General features: G+C 34.2%; 1 protein-coding gene across 3 annotated transcripts in view; it reads right to left on the minus strand.

The window, feature by feature from the left end:
- Positions 1–7369: 7369 nt before the first annotated feature.
- The window catches only part of LOC117174124 (ELKS/Rab6-interacting/CAST family member 1), a 210853-nt gene continuing 192938 nt past the window's right edge, over positions 7370–25284 (minus strand). For 2 of the 3 annotated variants that reach the window (XM_033362905.1, XM_033362906.1), the window contains 16 exons: positions 23609–23776; positions 21795–22058; positions 20621–21010; positions 19146–19448; positions 18882–19034; positions 18590–18778; positions 18280–18419; positions 15805–17995; positions 14400–14657; positions 14118–14305; positions 13980–14037; positions 12070–13164; positions 11841–12001; positions 11625–11772; positions 10243–10430; positions 7370–9694 (listed from right to left, as the gene is read on the minus strand). In XM_033362905.1, coding sequence (XP_033218796.1) covers positions 9625–9694; positions 10243–10430; positions 11625–11772; positions 11841–12001; positions 12070–13164; positions 13980–14037; positions 14118–14305; positions 14400–14657; positions 15805–17995; positions 18280–18419; positions 18590–18778; positions 18882–19034; positions 19146–19448; positions 20621–21010; positions 21795–22058; positions 23609–23776 — 5964 coding nt within the window. In that variant the 3' untranslated portion in view covers positions 7370–9624. Of the gene's footprint in view, positions 9695–10242; positions 10431–11624; positions 11773–11840; positions 12002–12069; positions 13652–13979; positions 14038–14117; positions 14306–14399; positions 14658–15804; positions 17996–18279; positions 18420–18589; positions 18779–18881; positions 19035–19145; positions 19449–20620; positions 21011–21794; positions 22059–23608; positions 23777–25284 lie in introns of those variants that run through there. The other variant, XM_033362908.1, reaches the window with a different exon arrangement.

A 25284-nucleotide genomic window follows, 5' to 3' on the forward strand; every position in this document is an offset into this window, starting at 1 on the left:
AGGGGGCGAGGAGCCAAGTCATTGTTGAGGATCAAACACAGATTCTCGGCCCGAGACGCCACCTATTTGATATACTTTATGTATGATTATATTCAGATATATAAATATATATTTACTAAATTCCCATGTACATTTTTAAATATATACTTATATATTAGAGTGGTCAAAAATAAAGGGCTTTTTCATTTTCTCAGGCGCCTAGCTAAAAAAAATATACTAATTGTTTTGTGTTTTTGTAAGGTCATCTTTTTTTCAGCAGCCAGAAATGTTTGAAAGATTCTTGGAAAAGTAATGTTAAAGTGACAAAACGTTGAGCTAATTACTGTTTGAGTTCGGCTGGTCCACTTGCAGACCATTCTTTTCGGACAGTTTGTATTTGGGCGATGCCTATTTGATCACCTACCTGCTTGATCTATATCCACTACTTACCTTATCCTCAGACAGCTGAGGGATCGCCAGACTCTTGTGTTACAATTTTTCCATTTTTCAATTATTCATTTAAAAATATTGGATTCGAAATATATGTTTCTGGGTGGTTCCAGCGATACACTAACTGTCCCAATAAGTTGAAAATTAGAAGGGTTTTTCGGACAAAATAATTATATTTAGAATTTCTGAAAGATTTTATAATGTAAATTCTAATTCTAATTTATAAAATGCTATTTGGATATTTTTTATCTTTTAATTAAATTTTAAATAAAACTTAAAATAAATTTTTTATTACAGGTTTACTACAGAATTTTGATCTCCAAATTTCATGTCTTTCCCCGATTTTTTCAAACATATTAACAAAATACTAAGCCTTCGGCCGACGGATTTATTTCAAAATAATTAAGATACTTTTAGAGGAAGAGCACAAGTTTGTTAAATTATTTCAATATTTTTTAAAAATCTGTAGCAACTGGAAATTTTTCTTGTTAATAGAAAATCAATGCTTCCCCTGTTATTCGATAAAACTTTTTTTTCAAATTTTCAACAAATAACTATTATAAATTGAACCAGCTACAACTATGAAAGATTTTTCTTCAAAAAGTTCCAAACATACATTTCGAAGTTTGAGAAACAAAAAATATATTAATTGAAACTCAATAAATGAAGAAGTTCGAACAATTTTTTAAGCATAAGTGAAGTGTTGTTTGTTAGTAAAGAGAAATTTAAGTAATTTTGTAAAATTGTGTTAATTTTGTTTTAAATTACTAAAATTGTTATGTAAGATAACAATAACAATAACTGTACTATTTTCACAGTTTCATCACTTTAACATTACGTTTACAAAAATCTTTCAAATCTTCCCTAGAGCTAAAAAATGACTATAAAATGTAGTTTTTTCAGCCAGGTTATACATATTTGCCAGCACTCGTGAAGATTAAAAAAGTCACATATTCTGAACTACTCTATTATATATTGTACATTTTTCTCTCTCGCAGAATTGCGAAGAGAGGAAGCCTAGTGATTTTTAGTGAGGGACCAGAAGCACGAGAAAAGCTTTTTACGGGAGTTGCGATCAGCTTTAAACGTCCGGGCCGTGAATCCCTGCCTTTCCGAGTATTTCTTATAATATTCACATAAAAAACATTAGTAAACGTACTAAACAGTCGAGTCGAAAAATAATCGAGACAGCCTCTTTCTCTGAGGGTTTTACACGCAAGAACCGCAATTCGGTGCACGATAAATAGAGAATCAATGGGAAACCTTGTTGGCCTTTGTATAATAGGAATCTATATTATGTATCTATGCATTTTTTGCTCTGTGTGTATGTTACGCTAGTATGTATGTAATTTATTTATAATAGGTACAATAGGGAAATTGCGCAGGATGTAGAATCGGTCGTATTTTAAGCTACTCGAATAGATTTCTTCTATAACACGGTGTATTGAAACTCTGAATTGGCTAGTACAATAATAATACAGTAGAATCTATAGGTCAACAAGAAATTCGATACTTCTTTTTTTTTAACTGATCGGATTCTTTCAAAATCGTTCGTAGCTCAAGGGTAAAATTTTTTTTTAGGCTATGTTATCAGGGTGGATCGAATGAAAAAAGTTTCTTTGATTTGAAGGCAGATCTCGAGAAAAGCTTGTGTGAATTTTTCTCCAACTTGTTCGATAACGGCAAGCATGTTCTCTCAGAGATTAATTTCACCCCAAAGAGAACAAATAAATAAAGTTTAAAGTTAAAAAAAATTGAATAGCCAAAAAAAAGTAAAAAAGAAAAAAAAAGTAAAGTAAAAAAATACATAAAAAGAACCATTTTTAAGAAAACAAACTACCCTTACAGATAAAAAACCCTTTCAAGTTTTCAGTCGTTTGTTTTTCCTTCTTCCACCTAAAACTTGTAAATTATCCTCAGAAATCGAAATAAAATAAAACTGGCAGAAAAATTAAAAAAAACAAATTATCGGACTAGTTTCATAGTTTTCAGTGTAAACATTTGATAAATTTCAAGTAGAATAATAAAAATATATTAAAATATACCGTATGAAAGATGGGGTAAAATACACCATTAGGAGTTATGAATGATTCCTAAACTTTTTTTGCTCGAAATTCGCACAAATTTCCTTAGGAAGTGCAATAAATTAAAAAACAGTACTAAAATTGAAAAAAACTCTTAGAAATGGAAAAAATATTGCTTTTTAAGAAAAAACAAACAAAAAATTAAGTAGAAAAATTAAATAATTACTGAAAAATTTGGACAAAAAATAGTTGTCACAAACCAATCTCATTAATAAAAAATTAACTCTTCTGAGGGTTGATTTTTTGTTATCAAATTAAAAAAATCAGAGAAATTATATTTGAAAAGATCTCAGAATTTTTTTAAAATACCTTACATTATATAAAAGAGAAATATATCTTTTTTTTTTACAAAATTTGATCCCAAAAAATAATTATATTTATTAAATTTTTGTCAATTAAAAACAAAGTTACTTAACTGTTTACAGTCAATATTATTGTATGTAAAATTGTTCTAATCTAAATATATTTGTGATACATAAGAGGTAGTTTTCTTCGCTTTTAGAAGGGATACTAATTACAAATTATTTAAAATTATTATACTAATTAAAATGCATAAAATATCTTCACGATAAACTACAAGACCAAACTTTTTTTCTCATAACCGATGTCTACTGAATTTTTCTGGGTGTATTTTCAATTTTTTGACAATTTCTCATTTTTATACATTTTCGAAAGGCTCTTGAGGATTTTCAACAAAATATTTGTTTAAAATATAATAGAAATAAAATTGAATTTTTTTTAAAAGTTTGTTCAGTTTCGTTCACCTTAATGCAACCCAATGGTTGAAATTTGTTTCTTAAAAAATTTGGTTTCAGGAAACAAAAAATGGTTTTTTTTTGCCTAAAGTAATTTTTGCATTTCTTTAGATATTCAAATTTCCTTTTGTTATTTCGACGAGATAAAAAATTAAAACAGATATTAATATTCAAATTGTCTGAAGATTTATTTTTGATAATTAAAATTATATTTAAATAAGAGATAAGAAAAAATTATATTCATAACTGAATTGAAACATCAGGGTTTTCAAGAAAACAAATTAGATTGATAATTATTACTAGGCTCTTTTGCAGGAATTTTTGCAAGCAACAATTTTACTCTCCTAATTTTATTTCATATTGGCCTCGTTTTTAGAGAAAAACTGGCTATTTTAATTTCAAGAAAAACCTTGTTAGTAATCGTCCATTTATGGTACTACTTTAACGAAAAATGATCGACAGTTCCTCAAATTGGCGTAACCCCCCCCCCCCCCAACCCCACCCAAATAGGGGATCTCCTGAAATCGAATAAACTTTATTTCATTTGAGCCAAATTAAAAGTGCTACTATCTGGATGTAATATTTGTAACTCCCAAAGGTTTGTGGCTTCCGAATGTGCAATTATTAGAAATCATGTGTGTGCGCATTAGAGACGAATTTACTTATTTTCAGCAATTCCTGACGCTAAAAAAAGAACCTTATTCGACAGAATGAAGATGTGTTTTTTTCGACATCTTCACCCTGACGTTTTTTTGTCGAAAAAATGCAAAAGGCTGCGAACGATAATGAAAATTTGTCAACATACGCTCAAAATAGTCATACTCCATTAACAATTTATTCGTTAACGATATAATATTAATTTCTTAGATACACGACGTAACACGATGATATAGGCTTGATATGACGGTGGCATGTTAACTAATCTCCTGCACAACCCGTTGACACCGTTCAATTTCAAATCGCATTTGTTTTTTCTTTTGCATTTTTTAATTGTAACTCTGCTACGCAAACCTTAACACTTAGCTTTTTTCATTCTCTGATTCTCACTGGATTCTAACATTCTCTCCTTCTCATCATTCTAGCTATCTATTTACATTCATTCTCTAGACTAAACACATACTTTTACGACCATACCTCGTATTTTTTCGAGATTCGTGACCTATCTTCCGTATACGAGGCAAGCTTACGTCGAACTTTTGTTGATAAAAGCTTTTTTTTTTTGTTTAGTACGCAACTCATAACTCGGGGTAACATCGAATACCAGCAAAAAGGCGCTTCTTTTATCTACACGCGATACTTTATAATTGCAAGAATTAAACATTCCACTTCCTAGATCAGACCAGCCAGCAGGAAGAAATTCCCGACCTACGGCTTGCTGTGGGGCAAAATGACGAAAAAATGTTCAAAATATGATTCCAGCTACAATTTTCATCCGATTAAAAGTTTTTTTTTGGCAAATTAAAGCTAACTAAATTCCTAAAAGACCCCTCAGACCGATTTAAACAAAGTTATTGTTCACTTTATTTATTCACAAAGTTGGCAAAAATGGTAATATTTAAGGGCATGTGATACTTCGTCATGTGGTCAATCGGATACAGTTCCCCCGGATTTTTTTCCACAAAAATGAAAATTTTTAAAAACTGAATTCGGAAATGCTATAAAATATCATAACGGACGTCCCCGGATTCTTTTTTGAGGGATAATAACAAAAAAATGTATTGTGCTAAATAAAAATTGTATGCATTATTTTGAGGTTACGTCGTTTTTCATCTCTGCCTTTCCGATAATTTGAAAATTATTGATGAAATAAACTTTTTTAATTGCCTGCAGCCAAGGTTAGTTCCGGGAGATTAGTTACTATGTTTATTTGTAAGTCCAAAGATTTCGGCCAAAAATATTGTGTAGTTTCCCAGTGGGCACAAAGTTTTGCGACGTCCTTATGACATCGTTAAGACATCTTTACGATAACTTTACGACATCCTATGTCCATGTCGTTAAGGTGTCTTTACGATATCGTAAATAAGTCGCATGATCTAACGATGTCTTTACGACATCGTAAAGACAGCGAAACGACATGGACATAGGATGTCGTAAAGTTGTCGTAAAGATGTCGTAACGATGTCGTAAAGACGTCGCCAAATTTTGTGCCCACTGGGTTGGAAGTAACTCTCGGGAGAATTGTAACACACATAACCTCGAAATATTCACAGGTTGTTAGCAAAATAAAAATTTGTTTGAAAAATAAACACAAAAAAGTGTGCGGGGACGTTCGTTAGCATGTTCGCTTTCATTTCCCAGATTTCGAGGATAAAATATTTCTTATCCTAAGAAAAAAGCCGGCGAATCTAACACTGAAAAAATCGATACTAATTCCTAAACGCTATGCAAATTAATCAAATTTTGCTAAATTAATTTTTTTTTAATTAATCACAAAAAAGTGTGTGGGGACGTCCGTTAGCATGTGCGCTATCATTTCCCAAATTTGTAAGACCAAATATTTATTATTCTAGAAAAAAGCCGGAGAAACCTAAAACTGGTATAATCAACAATTTTCTAAGTACCACATTTAAGAGTTTTACATGAAATTGCAAAATCTCTCGAGGGCTAAATATGTTGGTTTTTTAGAAAAAATCGGGCGATACGTATTTTTCTGATTTGCAAATAGAATTTTTTCTAAAGAGTTATGCGTATTTGAATTTCGTGCTTTGTTTTTCAGAAAACCCCGAATTTTTTCTTTAAACCTCTATAACTTCCATTGTCTTCTATCAAAATTCGATGGAAAATTGAAAAAAAAGTTTTAAAATTAACAAAATGGCAGCGGTTTTTCTGAAAAGATTCAAAATCGATTTTCTAAAAAAATCCACATTTAAGTATATTATTTTATCAATTTTTTTTGAACTTGTACTTTAATAATGAAGATATCTTGTACGTTTGATGCTTGCTAAATAAATTTTGTAGTGAGAAGAATTCTTCTTTATTACAAAGGAACATTCTAGTTTTTCTTGGAAACAATAAAAATACGAAAAAATGTTAAAATAAAAGTTTGCACGTCAAAAAAAGTTCTATGAAAAACGTTTCTTGTTCTTTTGTACTATTTTTCATAGTTTACGAAAAAAAAAACATTTTTAGGGAAACAAATTCTCCCGATAGAAATTAAAAAATGTATATTTAGAAAACTCCACCTATTTTATTTTTCTAAATATTTTTTAAAAAGTTTCTACTAATAAAAGAGAGACATCTTAGCAGCATCATGCGGGCTAAACCATTTTTGAGGACGGGATAATTTTTCCCCTAAAAACGTAGTTTAACATTTTTTTTCGTGAACTATGACAAATATCGCAAAAGAACAAGAGACATTTTTGTATAACTTTTTAAGACGTGCAAACTTTTATGTAAACATTTTTTCTTATTTATCATTCTTTCAAAGAAAAAGTAGGAAATTCGTTCGTAAAAAAAAAATAATTCTGCTGGCAATAGTACAATAGTTAGAACAGTATAGTTTGTAACAATCACATTTGTCATGAAATAGCGATGTAGTTTACAAAAGTATCTCGAGCAAAATTGACAAAGTACGTTTAAAAAAAAGTAACTGAAACTCTTAAAAATTGCTCAAACTTTGCAATTTTTTCTAAAAGTTGTTTATACCAATCAAATTTTATTAAAAAATTACTGCCACGTCAAACAAAGCACATTTTAAAAAAATTACCTCAAAAACTACAAAATTGCTCAAACTGCGCATTTTTTTTACAAAATTTGTTTATGACAATTAGAAATATATTCCGTTTTGTCTTCATATATTTTTATGTTACTTTAGATTGGTTTAAAAGCGAAAAACGCTTAATCAATATTCAAAATCACTCAAAAATCACCTACCATTGTTTATAACAATACATTTTTTAATAAAAATTTATTAATTTGTAGTAAACTATTAGTTTATGTATCAGGAATGTTTATTTATTGAACACTAATATCAATAATTTTGAATTAATTGCGTGTTATTATAGTAACAATATCTTAAATTTTACGATTTTTGCCAACTTTGTGTATAAATAAAGTAAAAAATAATCTTTTATTTAAAAATCGGTCTCGAGGGATCTCTTAAGAAGTTAGTTAGCTTTACTTTGAAAAAAAGTTGAATTGGTTAAAAATTGTAGCCGGAAGTGTATTTTGATCATTTTCTCGTCATTTTGCCTCACTGTGCGGCTCCAGCTCACTTCCGCTCTTTAGAAGAAATAAAAGTGGAAGTGCAACATCTGCTTCAGTCGGGAATTTTTTTCTTGCTAAACAGGTTTATCCTAAAGGAAAACATTAATTACGATTAATGTATCCTGACATACATAGAGCGTTGGAAATTATCTTTTCTCTATTGTAAAGAAGAAGAACGAAAATTATTTCCTATTTTGATCCATTATTTTGATAACTGTTTATATAAGATATATTCTTCTATGATAGAATTTATATAATAGAATAAACTTATAGCAGGCAAAAATTGTCTTATAGATTTGATAAATACTTTTTGTTTATAAATTATTTTATATTTATTAGATTGATATTTTCTTAACTTATCAGAACATCTCCTGAGACTATCAAAGACTAGAATATAACAGCCTATAGTTGACGATTGCGGGCATAAAATTAAGATCGAGCTAGATAATTTCTTAACACTCTATTTTCAATTAACTCGTTTTCATCATCTGTTTCACTGACTTTTTCCATTAGACTCTGTATACATTACTTACGGATACATTTTTTTTTACGGGTAGATAACACGCCTTTAGATAGACTTTACTTAAATTTTTTTCATTTATATCCTCTTCGGCTCCAATATATAATAAATCTCAATTCAAAGAGCATTGGTAATTCTAACTCAAGGTATTTGGATTTGGACGAAGAACTGAGAGACTCAGGTTGAAATATTTACAAAAGATCAAGTGCCTCAGGTAATTTTCCCTCAACGGGTCTTTCTGAAAGTTCCATCTTTGAGATTAAATTTTCATAAATTATCGTTATTTTTTTGTCCGAATTACCCGAGTTCAAAGCGACGCAAGATGCGCAAGAATGGTTATTATTGTCATTATAAAAACGATTCAGCACCTTAGTCCGACTGCTTTTTCGTCTCAGTCCTTTTTCTTCTCTTTGCGTCTCTTCGTCCATTGCCGCACTTTCTCTCTTCATTTTCACGTTTTCCTTCTAACTCCTAATTCTTTTTTCCGCGCCGTATTTTACAAAGTATTGCTTACATTAGATTATCTCTTCAATATCTTTAACTTTAGTACTATATCGTACTCGCTATACAATGACGACCTTTGGACCCGTGACGAGAAATCCAAAAAAATACAAGATTTTACGACTTCGTCCGATTACAACTAAAGTTACTCCTTTTCTTTCGAGGGAAACTCAGAGACAATGACGGAAAATTGTAAATGGGATTCGGATTGGGAAATTGATTTGTATCACGCTGATTTGCAGGTGATTTTAAAAGGTCCTCTGATTCTGATTCCTTCTCGTCGATTAAATAGAGCTAAGCTCCTATCAAGTCTACAGCTACGGTCATCGGAGGACAAATTAACACTCTTACGCACATTTTTGGCCCAGTGTCGACTATCATGATCAAGAAGATAGACTGACTATATTACTTAGGTATACTTCTTCAGTTAGGCTTACAACCTTCAGTCGTAATTAAATGATTAAGTTATCCCTGCATTGGGCCAAAGTAAAACTTGACGCGATTTTTTCCACTTTGCAAAGAAAAAAAAGTGAGTTAGACTCTCTGGTCGGGAAGATCGAAGCTGATTAGAAGCTCTCCTTGTAGTATAAATAAAGTACGAAGAAAAAATTCTGCAAGGAGGACTACCTCTCGAATTCGAATATTTTCCTTATCTATGATAAAGTTCTGCTTCTGTCCTCACTTTCGCGATACAAGATGCCACTTTTCTTAAGTTCTAATGATAAGACTTTCACGCTCGGGCTGAGCAAAAATTAACAAAACACTTTCCAGGGATAAGTCTCGACTGTGGGAGATTCGAGACTTTTCGAGAGTTCAAGACCAAACGGAATTGTCTTTTCTACATTCTCTGACTGAACTAGTCTCCGGGTTTTCTTCAAGGGTGCCGCCTTAGATTTGAACTTCTTTTCGGCGTTCGTTAATGATGCCGAAGTGATGGGATGGAATGGCGAATGCATAGTGAGGATGATGAAGAATGATGCGGATGCGTGAAACAGCGGATGTGTATGTGTCGCATAATGATAAAGAGACACCACAGATAGAAGTTAAGAGTTTCTACACTCTAAAAATGCTCTAGATCTTTCTAGGACTCACAACATCGAAGAAACCAATTCTTAATGTCCTTGGGTACTTATCTGCTTTCCGGTGCTTTCTCGGAGTTTGTTGTTACCTTTCGGATAACTTTCTTAATTGCCTTCGTTCTGTAAAATCCAAAATAATGAAAACAAATCTCGTTATCAGCTCATAATCCTACTTCAGGGCTCACTAAAAGTCAGGCATGAACTAAAATTACTGACAGTATCATTCACGAGACTGATACAAATAATTAATAGACATAAAAAATGGCGGCTTTCGTAGTCTGCGAAACGTTGCGAAAATGGCGGTTATTGCATACCCTAGGGTTTGTAAAAGTACATCCAACATGCAAATTGGCGTTCACAAGGTTTCAACCCCGTACTGCGTGTACTATTTTTCACAAAAAGAACATCAAAAATAGCGGTGGGTTTTCATAAAAATGAGATTTTCTAAAATGAGTTTGTAAATTAGTTTCATGGGAATCATATGAACTGTATGAAGAGCTAGGGTCCTTAATGCCAGTTGGTAAGTTGAGAGAGGTGAAGGAATAGGTTTGAGTTCAACGAAGATTTGTTGGGGGACTCTTTGACCTAATCTTCATGACTAAACCTATCAGCCATGTCAGCCAATGACTGAGTTCTGGTGAGCCCTGCCCTACTAAAACATTTCATACCCATTCTTTCCATTGTCCATAAACTGGCCTTTATCGGAGATCATTTCTTCCTTTTCAACATGATTTCTGTTGTCGAAATCGTCACAATCTACCTCTCCGATGGGTTCAAGAATTTTTTTCAGGGACTGAGGCGTTGTTTCGAAACTCGAACTGCTGGACTCTGCTGACAATTCTATACTTCTTTCATCCTAAAAGTATGATTATTTTATCAGAACTTTCAAAAAATACTCCTTATTATTATGAGTGTTTTCTAGCAGTCAAATTATTAATATACAGGGTGCCCAAAAGGTCAAGAAACACCTGAATAACTGTCCAGATAAAATATTCTTCAAATGCTCAAGGTCTTTCTTGGAGTAACTTTTAACGAGAAATCTAATGGTGACTTTCAATTTGACCAAGAAAGACCTTGACCCGAGAAAATACAGAGCCGTCCCGTTAGACCAAACTGGGCGTTGCTTAGGTTTCAATTAATTTCAAAATCGTTTCAAGATAAAATTGAAGGTCATCATTGGATTTATCGTTGAAAATTAGTCCAAGAATGACCTTGACCTGCGGAAATACAGAGCAGTCCCGTTAACCCAAGCCGGTTCTTGCTTAAGTGTCAATGACCTTCAACAGACCTGCGAAGTCACACCTGACCTATGGCCTGCGTACATATTTAAACAAAAAATTTCGCGCTCTTTCGATTGTCGATGTCAAAAATAGAGGTCCCCATTTAAAAACACATATTTGACCTTGAAATGTCCTTAAACGTCGACTTCAAGGTCAAAGTGATGGTCATTATTTGATTTCTCGACGAAATTTACTCCACGAATATCATTGACCCATTTAAATAATATTTTACCTGGTCCAGAGTTTTTGGAACCTTGTGTATATATATATATATATTTCAGGGGGCCTATACAAATAAAAAAGGTTTCTGGCCATTTCCCGGTTGCCAAACACTTTTTAAAATTATAACTTGTAACTCTTCTAAATTTAAAGAATTTAAAATTAGAAGAAAATGATTTTTAATTTATCAATTCATCAAACAATTATATCTGCCTTTTTTAAATTCAGGGTTCTTTTCTCTTATGTAAAAAAGCTTAGATCTTTTGCCTTTGATATTTTTCAATTAAAAAATGATCTTGCACAGCGGCCCTGAGAGCCGTCCTACCCAATCTTTTTAAGGGTTAAAAAATTCCATATATGTAACAGATTTTCAGGAATTGCAAAGGATTTCAATAGCTTTCAAGGTAATTTATAAAATTCAAGTCAAAGATGATGACATAATATATGATCTAATAAACTGTCCAATTGATAGTACAGAAAAAGTTTAATTATGGGCAAATTAAGTGAATGAATTCAAAGATTATTATTATTAAAAGATAAAAGGAGTTTACTTCTTCTCTTAGCTTCTCAAGCAGCATCTTCCTCTCAGCTTTGAGCTTCTCTGCCTGTTCAATCTGAGCCGTAGTTTTAAGACTAGAGAGTTCCAGCAGGGCCAGATGAGCATCCTTCTCTAAAAGTGCTGCTTTCAAAGCTTCACGTCTATAATACAAGTTGGGGATTAAAGATTTTCGAATACTATTTACTCATTCAAATTTACATTCACATACTTCATCTGATGAAGATCTTCAAATTGTTGTGTCCTTTCCTCAGCAAGACGCTCAAGCCTTTTTTCCGACTTCTGAAGTTTGGTCAACAATGGTCTACACGTAGGACATTTGAGAGCAGATACTGTTTGCATAGAAGCTATCCTCTGTTCCAATTTCCCTACCTAACACAAAGATTCTTTAGAATTCACATATCTTAAGATTATTAACTGAAGTTAGTAAATGAACCTACCCTCTCCAGTGCACTTTTCCTTGAATCAATCTCAATCTTCAACTTCTTCTCCCCATCTGCAGTGATGATTACACTCTCTTTCAAAGCTTCACTCAGTTCTTCAATCCTGCTCCTCTTCTCCCTAAGATCTATTTCCATTTCCTTTTCTTTATCCTCTTTTTCCTTAAGAAGACTTACCAATTCCTCAATCTGCTCTAGATCAATTCTCTCATTAAAAGCTCTCTCCAGAGAATCAATTTCTTCCTCCAGTTGTATCACTTTCTCATCCCTGACTCTGATTTCTTCCTTTAAGACTCCAATATCCTCAGCTTCGTACTCTCCCAATTCTTTCTCCAGTGTGTCCATCTCCCTTTTTAATTTATTCAACTTATCCTGCCACTCAACGACTTGCTGTTCATATTCCTGGATCCTGTTGTCCTTCTCTGATAGAGCATGCTCCATCTCCTTCATCTTCTGCTCCTTCTCCATCAGATTTCTGTTAATAGAAGCCTTTTCATCTTCCTCTAAATCACCCTCAACCATCGTTCCACAATCTCGATGATCTATTTTAGTTTCTCTCTTGTTTTCCAGGGTCCCTTGATTTCTCATAGATTCCTTCTCCAGGGTGTTAACTCGCTTCTGCAACTGATATGTCCTATCTTCTCGATCTTTAAGCTTCTGCTTCAGGACATCTACATTGTGTTCTTTAACATAGTCCTCCAAATGAGTCACCATTTCCTCAAGTTCCATAATCCTCTCCTTCTCAATCTTGGTGTCCCTTCCTCCATTCATTCGTATCCACTCTTCGAGTTCTTGAATCCTTTGGCTTCTATCAGCTAACTCACACCTAAGATCATGAAGTTCCTTCACATCAGGGTTGTGTTTGAGGAAATCCTGAAACTCAGTAACTGTATCTTCAAGTTCCTCTATCCTCTTTTTTCTTTTTTCAAGCTCGACTGCAAGTTCTTGTATCCCTTCTGGATTGGAATGTCTCTTGAGAAGTTTCTTCATGAGCGTCATGTCTCGCTCAAGTTGCAATATCTTACGATTTTTACCCTCAATCTCACGCTTCCAGATTTCTCTGCTTTGAGCTTCAGCAGACTTCGTGTTTGGGTTCTATGTTGGCCGTTTTGCACGAAACACAGAAGCAACATTGAAAACGAAAAGAAGCGTAAAGAGAAGAATTTGACAAGGTAAACATTTCACAAGTGTGTCTCTGAATGGATGCAAACGTACACGTGGCCGCAGGACCTATTTGGCCCAATTGAATTTTGTTTACTTCTTTCAGCTAACTGCATTCTTTCGCTATATTTATCTACACACGTATATACATATGTATATGTGTATTACTGATCCGGTAATAATTAATATTATTTTTATCGTTATCCTCCCCATTATTTTTAGCTTCGTTATTGTTAATTCTATCGTTAAGTTAAAAATGGTCATGTAGCGTTACGTAAAATAATTATTGTGTCAATCGGTTGTTCGTTAGGTTATACTTAAATCTCGCTTAATACGCAAATTGTACTGAAATTAAAGGAGAAGGTGTCTCCAACAGAAGTCGACCTTAGAAGAAGCTTTTCAAGAAACCGGCGGGTCCAGCCTGTTACGTTTTTCCATTCATCGACGGAGATTTGTATTTATGGAAGTTCATTAAAAGCGTCGAGATTAAATAAACGGAAACAATTTATGCGTGCGTGCGGTTACGTTTATAGCAACAGGTTTCGGGAAGTGTTTATTATAGGAAATCCATGAAAGCGTGAAAATTGAAGAAAATAAGAGTTAGTTTCGATTAGTTTTTCATGAATATATTATTATATACAGATTGAAAAGTGAGATCTTAATTATAGATTGTCTCTTAATTTCCTCCAACTTTTGAATCTGTTATAATAGAATGTTAATTTCATACGTAAGATAAATAAAGTACTGACCTCCTGTTGATGTGCAGCTGCGGCTTGTTTTAACTTTGCTTGTGCGGCTTTCAGTGCTCTGAAACAAATACGAATTGTTATTGTTTGAATTTGATAAATATTGCATGACTAATTACTTTTATGATAATTTCATCTTACTCTTGCAGATCCCTGATCTGTTTTTCCTTTGTGTTTTGCTCCTCTTGAGACATTTGCACCAAGTGCAGTAATCTCTCTGTTTCCTGAGCACTTCTTCCTGATTCTTCTTTTGCCTTTTCCAGTTCCTTTTCTGCAATCTCCAATGTCTTTTGCAATTCTGCCAATCTCTTGTCTGGTGATCCACCGCTCTATAAAGTTTTAAAAATTTCCCATTTAATATTTTCCCAATTAGAAATTTAAGTATTATTTCATAGTAAAATAAAATTAAGTCTTTAATCATACCCTTTGCAACTGCTGTTCGAGCTGGTCCATCTTGGCCTTCCGCTTCTTCAACTCCTGATCGAGACTTTGGAGAGCCCTCTCCTTTTCTTCTACCATCCTTGCTTTTTGATCGACTGACCTGGCTTTTTCCTCCCCCTGTCTCCTTTGATCTTCCAGTTGTCTTCTTTGGTCCTCCAATTGTTTCCTCTCTTGACTAGTATCGCCGCCAGCTTTCGCGGGTGAAGCTTGAAGTTTCTTGTTCGCTTCGTGCAGATCGACCTATGTCCAAATCCAATACATTAATTAAATTTTATAATTTATTGAAATAACTAAAATAATCCATTTTCACTTTTAAACCAGAAGCTTCAGTGTCAATAAAGACTTAAAAGTGAAAATGACACTATTTGACAGGCGTTAGTAAAATCCATGCAATATAAACAACAGTGATAAATAAAAATAAATTGTGAAAATATCAATATTGCAATCGATTGTTAGCGACCAAAATAGTAATATTAATTAAAATTTCTTTGATATTTTCATTTAAAATTTTGATCTATCTTATTTAAATTAATAGAGATAGAAAAGTGCATCATTTCTCGAGTGACTTGATATTGTAAGGTTTAATGATCATAAATGCCTATTTTTGTGATGTATTGTGAAATACAAAATAAATCATAAGCGTTGAAACCATACATTATGTGTACAATAGAATTTTAGGCATGACGCAGGTGCACTGAAGCAGTGCATGCTCTCATGGCGGTCTTGATGCAGTAAATCAATTATAGAAATGAAGATTCACGCGTGATATTCTGACAGTGCGAATTCAAAGCTTACAAAGAAAAGAAATTCAAATGACTTATTTCTCAACAAATTTTAAGTACCGCCTATTAATTATTTAGTCAAAATATAAAATTGTCCTACGTTTACAAAACGAAAATTAAGAAAAGACTTTTTTCTATTAATCATTCCGGGACTTCAGCTAAACTTTATATCAAAAAATTAATTATAAAAAGCTTTGATTTTAATTCATTCTGTGCCAACTAACATTGATGAATCTATACATCATTTTCCACTAAAAACTTCTTCCAAGTCCAATTCTCGTCGCTTGACTTCTTTTCCATTGTAAGTCTTCAATAAAACCATTACTACGAGGCAACAACACGATTCGACGACAATCATCACATATAAGAACAAAAGTGTCTAAAATAATAAATAATAAAACGACGATGATGCAGAAAAGAAAGATGAGTTGCAACTGATTTTTCTTGTTGCAGATGATAACAGGGCGACGAAAGTAATAAAGTGGCGAGGTGAGAGGTGCGTAAAAAATTATGCATCACAGTGAGCGTGCTGAGCTTCTCGAGCCTTGATTCGTCAAATTTTTTTTATTTTTTCGCAGAAATTCACCAACGAGCGATCTCCTAACCTGATTTTTCTGCAGCTCCTGACACAGCATCTCGATTTGCGCCTGGAACCGTTCTCGTTCAACTGTCGCCTGCTGAACTTCTTCTTTAGCTCGTTCCAGCTCCTTTCGCAGCCTTGCAGTTTCTGGTCCATTCTGTTGACTTTGCTGATTCTGCTGCTGAAGATTAGCCTGCATTTGCTGAATCTGTTGCTGATGAGCGTGAAGCTGACGCTCCATAGTCTGCACCCGTTTCTCAGCATTATCAGCCCTCAGCTTCTCGGCTTCACACATCTTCCTCCATTGCTCGATCTGCTCCTTAGACGCGGGAGCGCCCGAAGCTGCGGCAGCAAGCTGTTTCTGCAACTCTTGAATATTCTTCTCCGCTTGTTCTGCACGGTGTCTCTCTTTGTTTTGATTCTGCGTCAGAGTTTGAACCTGCTGAGTAAGGCGATGAACCTCCCGAAGTTGAGCGTCCATTGCTTCCTGTGTAGCCCTGTCCGGAGTCTGCGACTGCGCCCTCTGCTGCAACTGCTGAAGCTGATGGACCTGTTGTTGCAATCTGCGTACCTCCTCTCTCTGCTTCTCGCCTTCTGCTTCGCTCGTATTTAACTCCTGTTGGAAATTCATAAGCATATCCTGAGACTTCTCCAGCTGAATGACCAGCTGGTCCCTTTCGACTTGCAGCTGCTTCGCTTCAGCTTCCAACTTCTCTTTCGCCTTTTCAACCTTATCTGCGTGTTTCTCCCTATTTTCGTGAATCGCAGCCAGTTTATCTCGATCTCTCTGTGCCAGCTGAAGTTCGTGTTGGAGGCGATTGATCTCCTCGCTTCCAGCGATCTGATGATGCTGCTGAGCTCGCCTGAGTTCCACCCTCAGCGCGTCCCTCTCGTCCCTCAAAAGCGTCATTTCGCTCGTCAGTCTCTCCAGCTCTTTCTTTGCTATCTCGGCAGCTTCCTGGAACTTGGTAATATGCATCTGAGACTTCTCGAGCTCCTTTGCAAGTCGACCAGCTTCCAACTCAACCTGGTCTCTTGCTGTGATCGCTTTATCGAGACTTGACCGCAACCTCTCCACTTCAATGCTGGCACTCTCTGATCTCGTCTTACCTTCAGTCTGCATAAGCCTCTCCAGGCGAACTATCTCGACCCTTAACTTCTCATTATCCGCTTCCAAGGCGTCTGCTCGTACCTTCATCTTGTCAAACCGATCTTTTATCTTCTCAGCTTCAATACGAGCCCGTTCAACTTCACCTCTGTTCTTTTCTTCTGAAGCTTTAGCCTTCAAGGCTTCATCTCGTGATCTTTCAAGCTGCAGCTGTGACTCGTGGAGCTTTGCTTCTAGGTCAGCGATCATTGACTGCGACCTCTTGAGCTCATTTTCTCGCACTTCTAGGCGCTCTCTCGTTCTCTCGAGTTCCTGCTGGAGTTTACTACCCTCGCTTTGCCACTTCTCATGCTCATACTGGTATTTACCTCGAACGCCCTGCTCCCTTTCCAAGTCGGCCCGCAACCTTGAGGCTTCCTGTTCAGCCTTCCTTGCTCGATCGAGTTCTGCAAGGGTCTTCTCTAGTCGATCTCGGAGCCTCTCGTTCTCCAGCTTCGCTCTCTCGTACTCATCCTTCTGGCGTTCCGTGCTCTCTTGATACTTTCCGAAACGCGCCGCATACCTCTCGCTCTCATCTCTCGAACTCTCAGCTTCCGCTCGCAGTCTTTCTGCCTCAGCCTGAGCCTTCCGGACCTCAGCCTGCTGGCGATCGTGTTTCTCGTACATTTTCTCGAGCTCGAGTTGCATTCGAGCAAGTTCCTCCTGTGTCTTTTCCGTAGCGGCTTGAGCCTTGCTTAACTGTGATTGAGCCCTCTCGAGCTCGAAGCTTATCCTCTCATTATCAGCTATCAGCTTTTCTCTCTCGTTCTGTAGACGACGCATCTCAATTTGTGTCTTCTCATACCTCTCTCGAACCATTTCGAGATCAACGTTTAACCGATCCAGGTCTTCTTTGGATTTCTCTTCGTGTTCTTTCGTACGACCAAGTTGCAGAGCAGCCCTGTCATACATTTCCTGCACTCGAGCTAATTCTTCTTGGGCTTTTCGGGCTTCTTCTCTGCTCTTCAAACCCAGCATTTGCTGTTTCTCTGCTTCCAGCTCCAGACGATCCTTGTCTGATTCCAGAACTTCGATTCGGTTCTGCAGCCGGTAGACCTCACTTTGGGCCCTGTGAATAAAAAAGTGTTACTACGCATTTTTTTACTAATAATTGAAATGATACTAAATTTTGTTACTGTTCTTTACAACAGCATCTATGAATTTGATTTAAAAAGTTTTTATACATGCCTCTTACTCTAGTCATAACAAACTTTAAGCCTTCATTATTATGAATAACGTTCCTTTTTGAAGAAAATTTTTTTCAACTCGTATCAAACTTTAAGCTAGCTTAAAACTTTTTTATTTTAAAGAATGCGTTTATAGAGCAAATTTTATAAAGTTTGAAGTGTCTACCTGTCATACTTCTCCAATAGCTTCTCACACTCTTTATTGCTACTTTCTCGTTCCTCGTGTGCCTTGTTTAGAGTGTACTGAGCTTTTTCCATCTTCTCCTTTAGAATTTCAATTTCTGTTAAGGCGTCGTCTCTCTCAAGCTACCAAAGAAATACATTATATTTAGCAACTTTCTTATTTGTAAAATATTCTTCAAAAATATTATTAAATAAACTTTATTCTCCAAAACCTGAAATATTTCTACTAAATCTCATTGAAAACGTTAATGGCTTTTTAGAATGTTGGTCTCATTATTTTCCATACTACATACGCATAATTTTTGTTGGGATGTATGGGCTTTCTCCCATCTATCCTTTACTAAGTCGAGTTCTGACAAAGCATTTTCCTTATCACGCTGCAGTTTCGCAGTCTGGCTTTGTTGGAATTCCAGCCTCTCATGCAGTTTTTCCATTTCCTCTTGGAAGTTGTCGCGCTCCTTTTGTAGTCGTTGCATAATAATCTGCCGTGGAAAATATTTCATGAATGAATCTCTGATTGTATAATAATAATGATTCAAATTAAAAATCTTGTAATTTTTTTTCATCCATTCGAAAAGATTTTACCTGAGCTTTTTCGTATTTGTCCTGAAGGCGATCAACGTCCAATTGAATTGTTTCTCGCTCCTTTTGCATTCTTGTAGACTGTCCAAGAGCCTTATCCAATTGACTCTGCAGGTTTTCGAAATCATAGCTCTGTTTTTCTCTCTCCATTTGCATCTGAATCAAAAAAGTAAAAATAATCATGTAAATAAAATCACAGCTTATCTCCTTCTAATTAAAAAACTGAATACATATTGAAAGGCTACATTTTAGATGATATACACTTACTCTACGAATTTCTGTTTGAGCCTTATCCCACTTTTCCTGTAGCTTATCTACCTCACTTTGAGTCTTATCTAGAATGTTTTGTACTTTGTCTTGCTGGAGTTGAGCTTTGCCCAAGGTGGCTTGAGTCCGCTCAAGCTCTTCCTGAGCTTTTTCAAGCTCAGCCACAGCCTTATCCCTCTCTGAGTGCAACCGAGCTACAGTTGCCTGTGCACGATCGTACTCATCGCGTAGGCTCTCTTGTTCAGTCTGCGCGTTCTCCAGTCTGGCCTTGAGTCGATAGACTTCACCTTGACTCTTTTCGACCTGTTTAAAAAAAATTAATATTGGTTAATTTACAAAATATTAGTGGGTAAGTCATTTAAGTTTTATATGGTTCTAATAACGCCCTTCAGATATATCACTTAGTCGATCCTATTAGAGACGCCCACTAAGCACACCTTTTAGATACACACTGGAAACACCCCCAAGGAAGACCAATTAACCAAACTCACTAGACACGCCAACGGACGTCACAAAGGCTTTATAAATTTACCAACAATGCTTCATTGATAAACAAAATGGTCGCTCTCACCAGATACGACCACTTATAACAGATACACCCACTAGGGATATCTTTAAGCAAGAATAAAAAAGTAGACCCATAAAGAACGCCCATAGACAATGCGTCTCAGAAACATATATGACGTGCGCCGAAGAAAGGGAGCTTACTCTAAAAAAAAATCGAAATCAAGGTTTTTACAAATTTCAATAGTTTTGAGCTGCTCTTTTGAATTAAACAATCGGAAAAAATATCCGAGCGTTATTATTGCTAATAATTAAGTTGTTAGATACCCGAGTAATAGGGCTTTGGCTCGAGAGCTCGAGATTCCGTGAAACATCTCCTACCACTCACCATACCATCTACGCATCTCATCTATACCCTGTCCGTGAGCCGCTTCTATGACCTATCTCACTTTTCAGAGTAAGCCCCCTTTCTTCGGCGCACGTCACATATGTACAATAAGCATTCGTGTTAGTTGTTTTTTCAGAAATTACTTTAACAAAAAGTCCTTCAAGAAAATAAATAGGCAGGTCCCTTATACACTCCTAGAAACCACACCCATTAGAAGTATTAACTTTATTGCACTATCCAATTTGAAACGCCTCTAAGGAATGTCTTGTCACAATTCTCTATTGATATATTTTAGTTATCAAAGTGAGGAACAGTATTTAATAACATTGAATACTACTACTAACCACGCCCCTAGCAATCATACAGCCCACTATATACGCCCTTTAAAAACACACCTCCCAGTAACCAAAGATTGATCTTTTAGCCAAAGGAAAAAGGACAAAAAACTGAATAAGATGCTAGAAAAGTATCTCTGACAGTTGGTATTTTTAAATTTAAATATTATCAAACTCTGATATAAACTTATAATCATTTTAGTTCTATCAAATTTTGAATTTTCTATATACGTATAACACGGACAAACCTTTTCTTGAAGAGCAGCAGCTTCAGCTCTCGCTCTCTCGCTGTCAGCTTGAGTCACTCTGAGTTCAGCATGAGCTCTTCTAAGTTCCGTGGAAGCTTTCTCAGCTCTCTCTTGAGCTCTGTCCATTTCTTGAGAAGAAGTCATTGTATTTCTGCCAAAAGTGGTCTGTGACCTCTCAATATCATGCCTGAGCCTTTCGTTCTCCAGCTCCAGTCTCGTCAACTTCTGCTTGGCAGCCTCCCAATCTGCCCCACTGCGACCAACTTCAGATGCTGCTTTGTCTAACTCTGCTTTACTCTTACCGAGTTCAGACTGCGAACTTTCTAATTTCGCTTCCAGGCGATCCTTCTCTGCTAAAGCTCTTTCCAATCGTGCACCAAGTTTCTCTACCTGGTTCCAAAATAAAATTGACTTAAGCCTCATACATTAAAAAAATTAATGAGTATTATTTAGCTTTAACGACTATTAAGCTCTTTAATTTTCCACGTTTCAACAGCTCTAAAATGCACAGGAAATTGACCTGATTTTATACTTTTTAATTCTATTTTTGAGCAAAAGGAAGAAATATGTTTCTGTTCTTTTCTGTTCTTAAATATTAAACTTAATTGTAACTATTTTTACTGAAAATTCCAAAAACCTCTCTTTACCACAAATACAAAATTTTCTGAATCTGGAAGCATAAGAAAAGCTGCAAGATTATTGGCTTGTCAAAATATAGGTCAGCGATGTATCATTCAAGCATCGTGTTCAGTAATATATCTTACCACGAATCGGTGCACGTTATTTATAGAAAAGAAAGGTCGCGTATAGAAAAGTCAGACCCAGTGCAATTGGATTTCAGTAAATAATTGATTTACTCCGAAAGGTAGTGCTGAGTTTTTCAAAACATTTCCCTGCAAATCTCTAAAATTCAATCCCACATTTTTTTTTTATTTCAGCATCTTCTAAGATTTAAGTTAATCAAAAACTATTTTTTCTTCATTTTAATAATACCACTTGATCAAAATGATTCAGAAGTCAGAAATAAGTTCTGGAGGAACAAGTAGTTGAAGTTTATGAAATACTGTTGACTTGAAAAGAGATGGTGACTTTACTTTGCTTGATGTTGTGAGTTTTTAAGTCATAGTTGCGTCCTGCTCGAAATAAATTGAATTAGTTTGAAATTATTACTCACTTCGGACTCTAGAGCGTGGATTTTCATTTTATACTCGGCAATTTCCCGTTCATGCAGTTCTCTTTCCTCTTGCTTTTCTTGTTCTGCACGATCTCTCTGTTCTCGCAACTGTGTCATTTGCTTTTCTTTGTCACCAATTGCTTCTTCAAGACTACTTAAAGCACCTTCGCTGCTACAATGATGCGCTTGCATTGCTGTCAAGCGAGCTCGAGCCATGTCAACTTGGTTATCCTTTTCTTTTAGCAGGTCTTCCAAATTTTCAATCTAGAACAGTTTCAAATTTTTAGTAAAAAATCTTAAAAATAATTCTCTCAAAGCCCTCGCAATCTCAAACACTTGGAAAGTAGTTTTAGTAAGGTTAAAAATATTTTAATGATAAAATAATATCACGAGTGGTGCTCTAAATCCGATTCAATAGCGTAAGAATATAATTATTGTTTAATCTCTCTGACAAAAGATTTAGTTAATTTATATATAGTTGAATTAGTTTAGTTAATATAGATATACTAAAAATAATTTTTTTTCTTTGAAAGCCAATAAGAGGAATGTCAGACTATACGTACCTAATTCCATTTTGTACTTCGAAATATAATCTTGTCTTGAGAAGTTGGGACTTTATCTCTGACAAAATAATTTCCTGCTACCCTTTTTATGATAATTTCATTCACTCTTTATTCCGTATAGTTTCGCATGGTAAATTCAGTTTTATTTGCATGACGCGTGAGAACATTGAGAAATGAGGGTACATTATAAAGGATAATCAAATAAAATGCGGTATGTAAAATAAAGAAATAATAAAAATGTTTTTTTTTTAAGTTTATTTTTACGAACCATATAAATAACATTTTTAATAATCTTATAACAAAAATAAGCTGTAACGTCATATAATTATATTCATAAATAGAACATAAGTATAAGAAATAATATCTTACAAATCATGTGGTACAAAAATACTACGATCATTATACAAGGTGAACAACAACACAAATATAAAAATATACAAAATCATACAGAATTACATACAACGCTATGAAATAATACAAAATAAAATACATTGCACATAAAATTTATACAAGTTGTACAAAAATAATGGTTTATAATAAACTTATAATAAACCTAAGAAAATAAAACTAATAAGTGTAGCCTAAACATAGCATTAAAACTTTTGTTCTTTATTTGATTTTTTCTTATAAGATTGTACGAGTTTTATTTATGTTACACTAAGCAGGGTGATACTTCTACTAAGGAAAATTAATTATGCAAACTATATAGCATACACGATTGAGGTATAAATTAAATATTGACTTATAACACATTCACATTCATACTGACTGTTTACTTGATCTATATTGAAGCACATATAGTCGTCCCGTACTATTATTCCATTTCTTTACACGGATAAATACCTTTTATGATCATTTTTCATTAAGGGCTTTGTTAAGAACCGAGATTGTTTCTGTTTCCATCAAAGCATAATTGTATACATACACGTTAAAAATGAATCATCATTATGAAGATAAGAATAAAAAATAACTTTATAAATATATATTTTTCTACAGTTCTATTTTTCGTTTAAAATCCTTAGTCTTGTCGACTTTGGCTTATTTTTTTAGAACCGTGCGAATGTAGGAGTTATTAATAACTGAATGTATGTTTTATTTAAGCGAATAAAAACATGCATAAAGGAAGAAACACAAATTGAAAAGGCTAATTTTATTCGAAAGCAGAAATCAAAGAACACAAGATTTGTATTTTTTCTGTCAGAGGTGTATTTATGAGAGGAAAAATAATAAATTAAATTTGAAATTACTCACCTTTCGTTGAAGAACGTTGATCTTACGATCCTTAATGTCCATGTGGTCCTTCAGTTCCGTCAGTTCAGTGTTAAAGCGATTTCGTTCCTGTTGTGCTTGAATTGCTAGTTGTGTTTTCTTGTCGATAAGTCGGTTCTTCTCTTCCAGCCGTAGCCTCAATTCTTCCACCTGGAGACAGAAAGATAAAGTTAAAGTAATATCTGCTCTTTATTGCAGAATAAACTGATCTAAATTTAAGCTTCATGATATTGTGTCAATTTTACCATGACTTATTTCCTGACAATAATTTTGAGAGTAACAGTATCTTCAACATCATCACTATCTTTCTAATTTAGTTTAGTGAAAATTTCTATTATGTTTAGAAATTTTCTGAAAATTTGACAGTAAATTTTTGTAAAATCAGTATAACAAAATTATATTTTTCTGTGTAAAATTAGGGTTTATGAATAACGTCATAGCTTCTTCCTCTTTTGATGAACTCACACAAATAGCGATACAACAGTTTTTGCCTTTAACAATTTGTAATGCAAATTTAATTTCATAAAAAAATTGAATATATTTGCATTTTTTCAAACGTTGTAACTATAATTATAAAAATCAAGATAAAAATACATCTGAAAAGTTTAAACTGTATTCTTTGATTGCTATTATTTCAGTTTTGATTTGCGTCATTATAAATATTAAAATTTTTTTTTAATTGAAGGTTATTACTTTTAAGGCAGTATCAATTTTGAATATCTGATTCTAAAGATTTAATTTTTAGGGCTTGATTTAAAAAAAAAAATTTTTTGACGTTCCTTATTGCATTCGCAATTTGGTAAGTTTCCAACTTAACGATATTAAATAGATGATTAGTTAAATTTTAAATATTAAAATATTTAATTGTTAATTTATTGATTAATTTTATAAATTAAAATTATTTAATATTGCAATTGTCCTGGAATTTTTATTATTTTAATTTTATAGGATTTAATCTGGAACGCTCTTAACATAAATTATTCACCTATTACTTAAGAATTGTTCAATCATTAAGCTTTTCATTTTAAAATCCAGATTTTTTTTTAATCCAAAAATTTTAGCGATGGAGAAACACTTTTTCTAAAATCTGCATTTAAGTTATAAATTGTAAAGAATTAATTATGAAAATATCAATTTTGAAACAACTGGAGATGATTGATAAGTATTGACTCTCATAAATAAAAATATATAAATTTAACGTTGAACCTTATCCTAAGATATTTAACTACAGCCAAACACCATTCAAAAACAAAATGTCGATGTAATTTCTTTTCACTATCACAAACACTGAAGTAACTGTCCAGATAGAATACTAATCAAATGAATCAAAGTCATTGTTGGAGTGACCTGAAACGAAAAATCCCATGCTGGCCTTCGATTTGACCTTGAACTTGACCCTAAAGGTCACTTCAAGGTAAACTTTGCGTTTTTAAATGAAACCCCTATTTTTGACAGCGACAGTCGAAAGAGCGGGAAATTTCACGTTAAAATACCAGGTGTATACATATGAAACCGTTATTGCCATCTAGCGGCCAGTAGGCACACTTGTAGGCACAGTCGGAACTTACCATTTGTGCTAATTGGCATATTGTCATCTGTCAACAATATCCAATACCAAACATTTCAAGTTTCATATGACATCGTGATTTTTTTCGCTC

Source organism: Belonocnema kinseyi, chromosome 6, assembly GCF_010883055.1.
Source record: "Belonocnema kinseyi isolate 2016_QV_RU_SX_M_011 chromosome 6, B_treatae_v1, whole genome shotgun sequence".
NCBI classification, from domain to species: Eukaryota; Metazoa; Arthropoda; class Insecta; order Hymenoptera; family Cynipidae; genus Belonocnema; species Belonocnema kinseyi.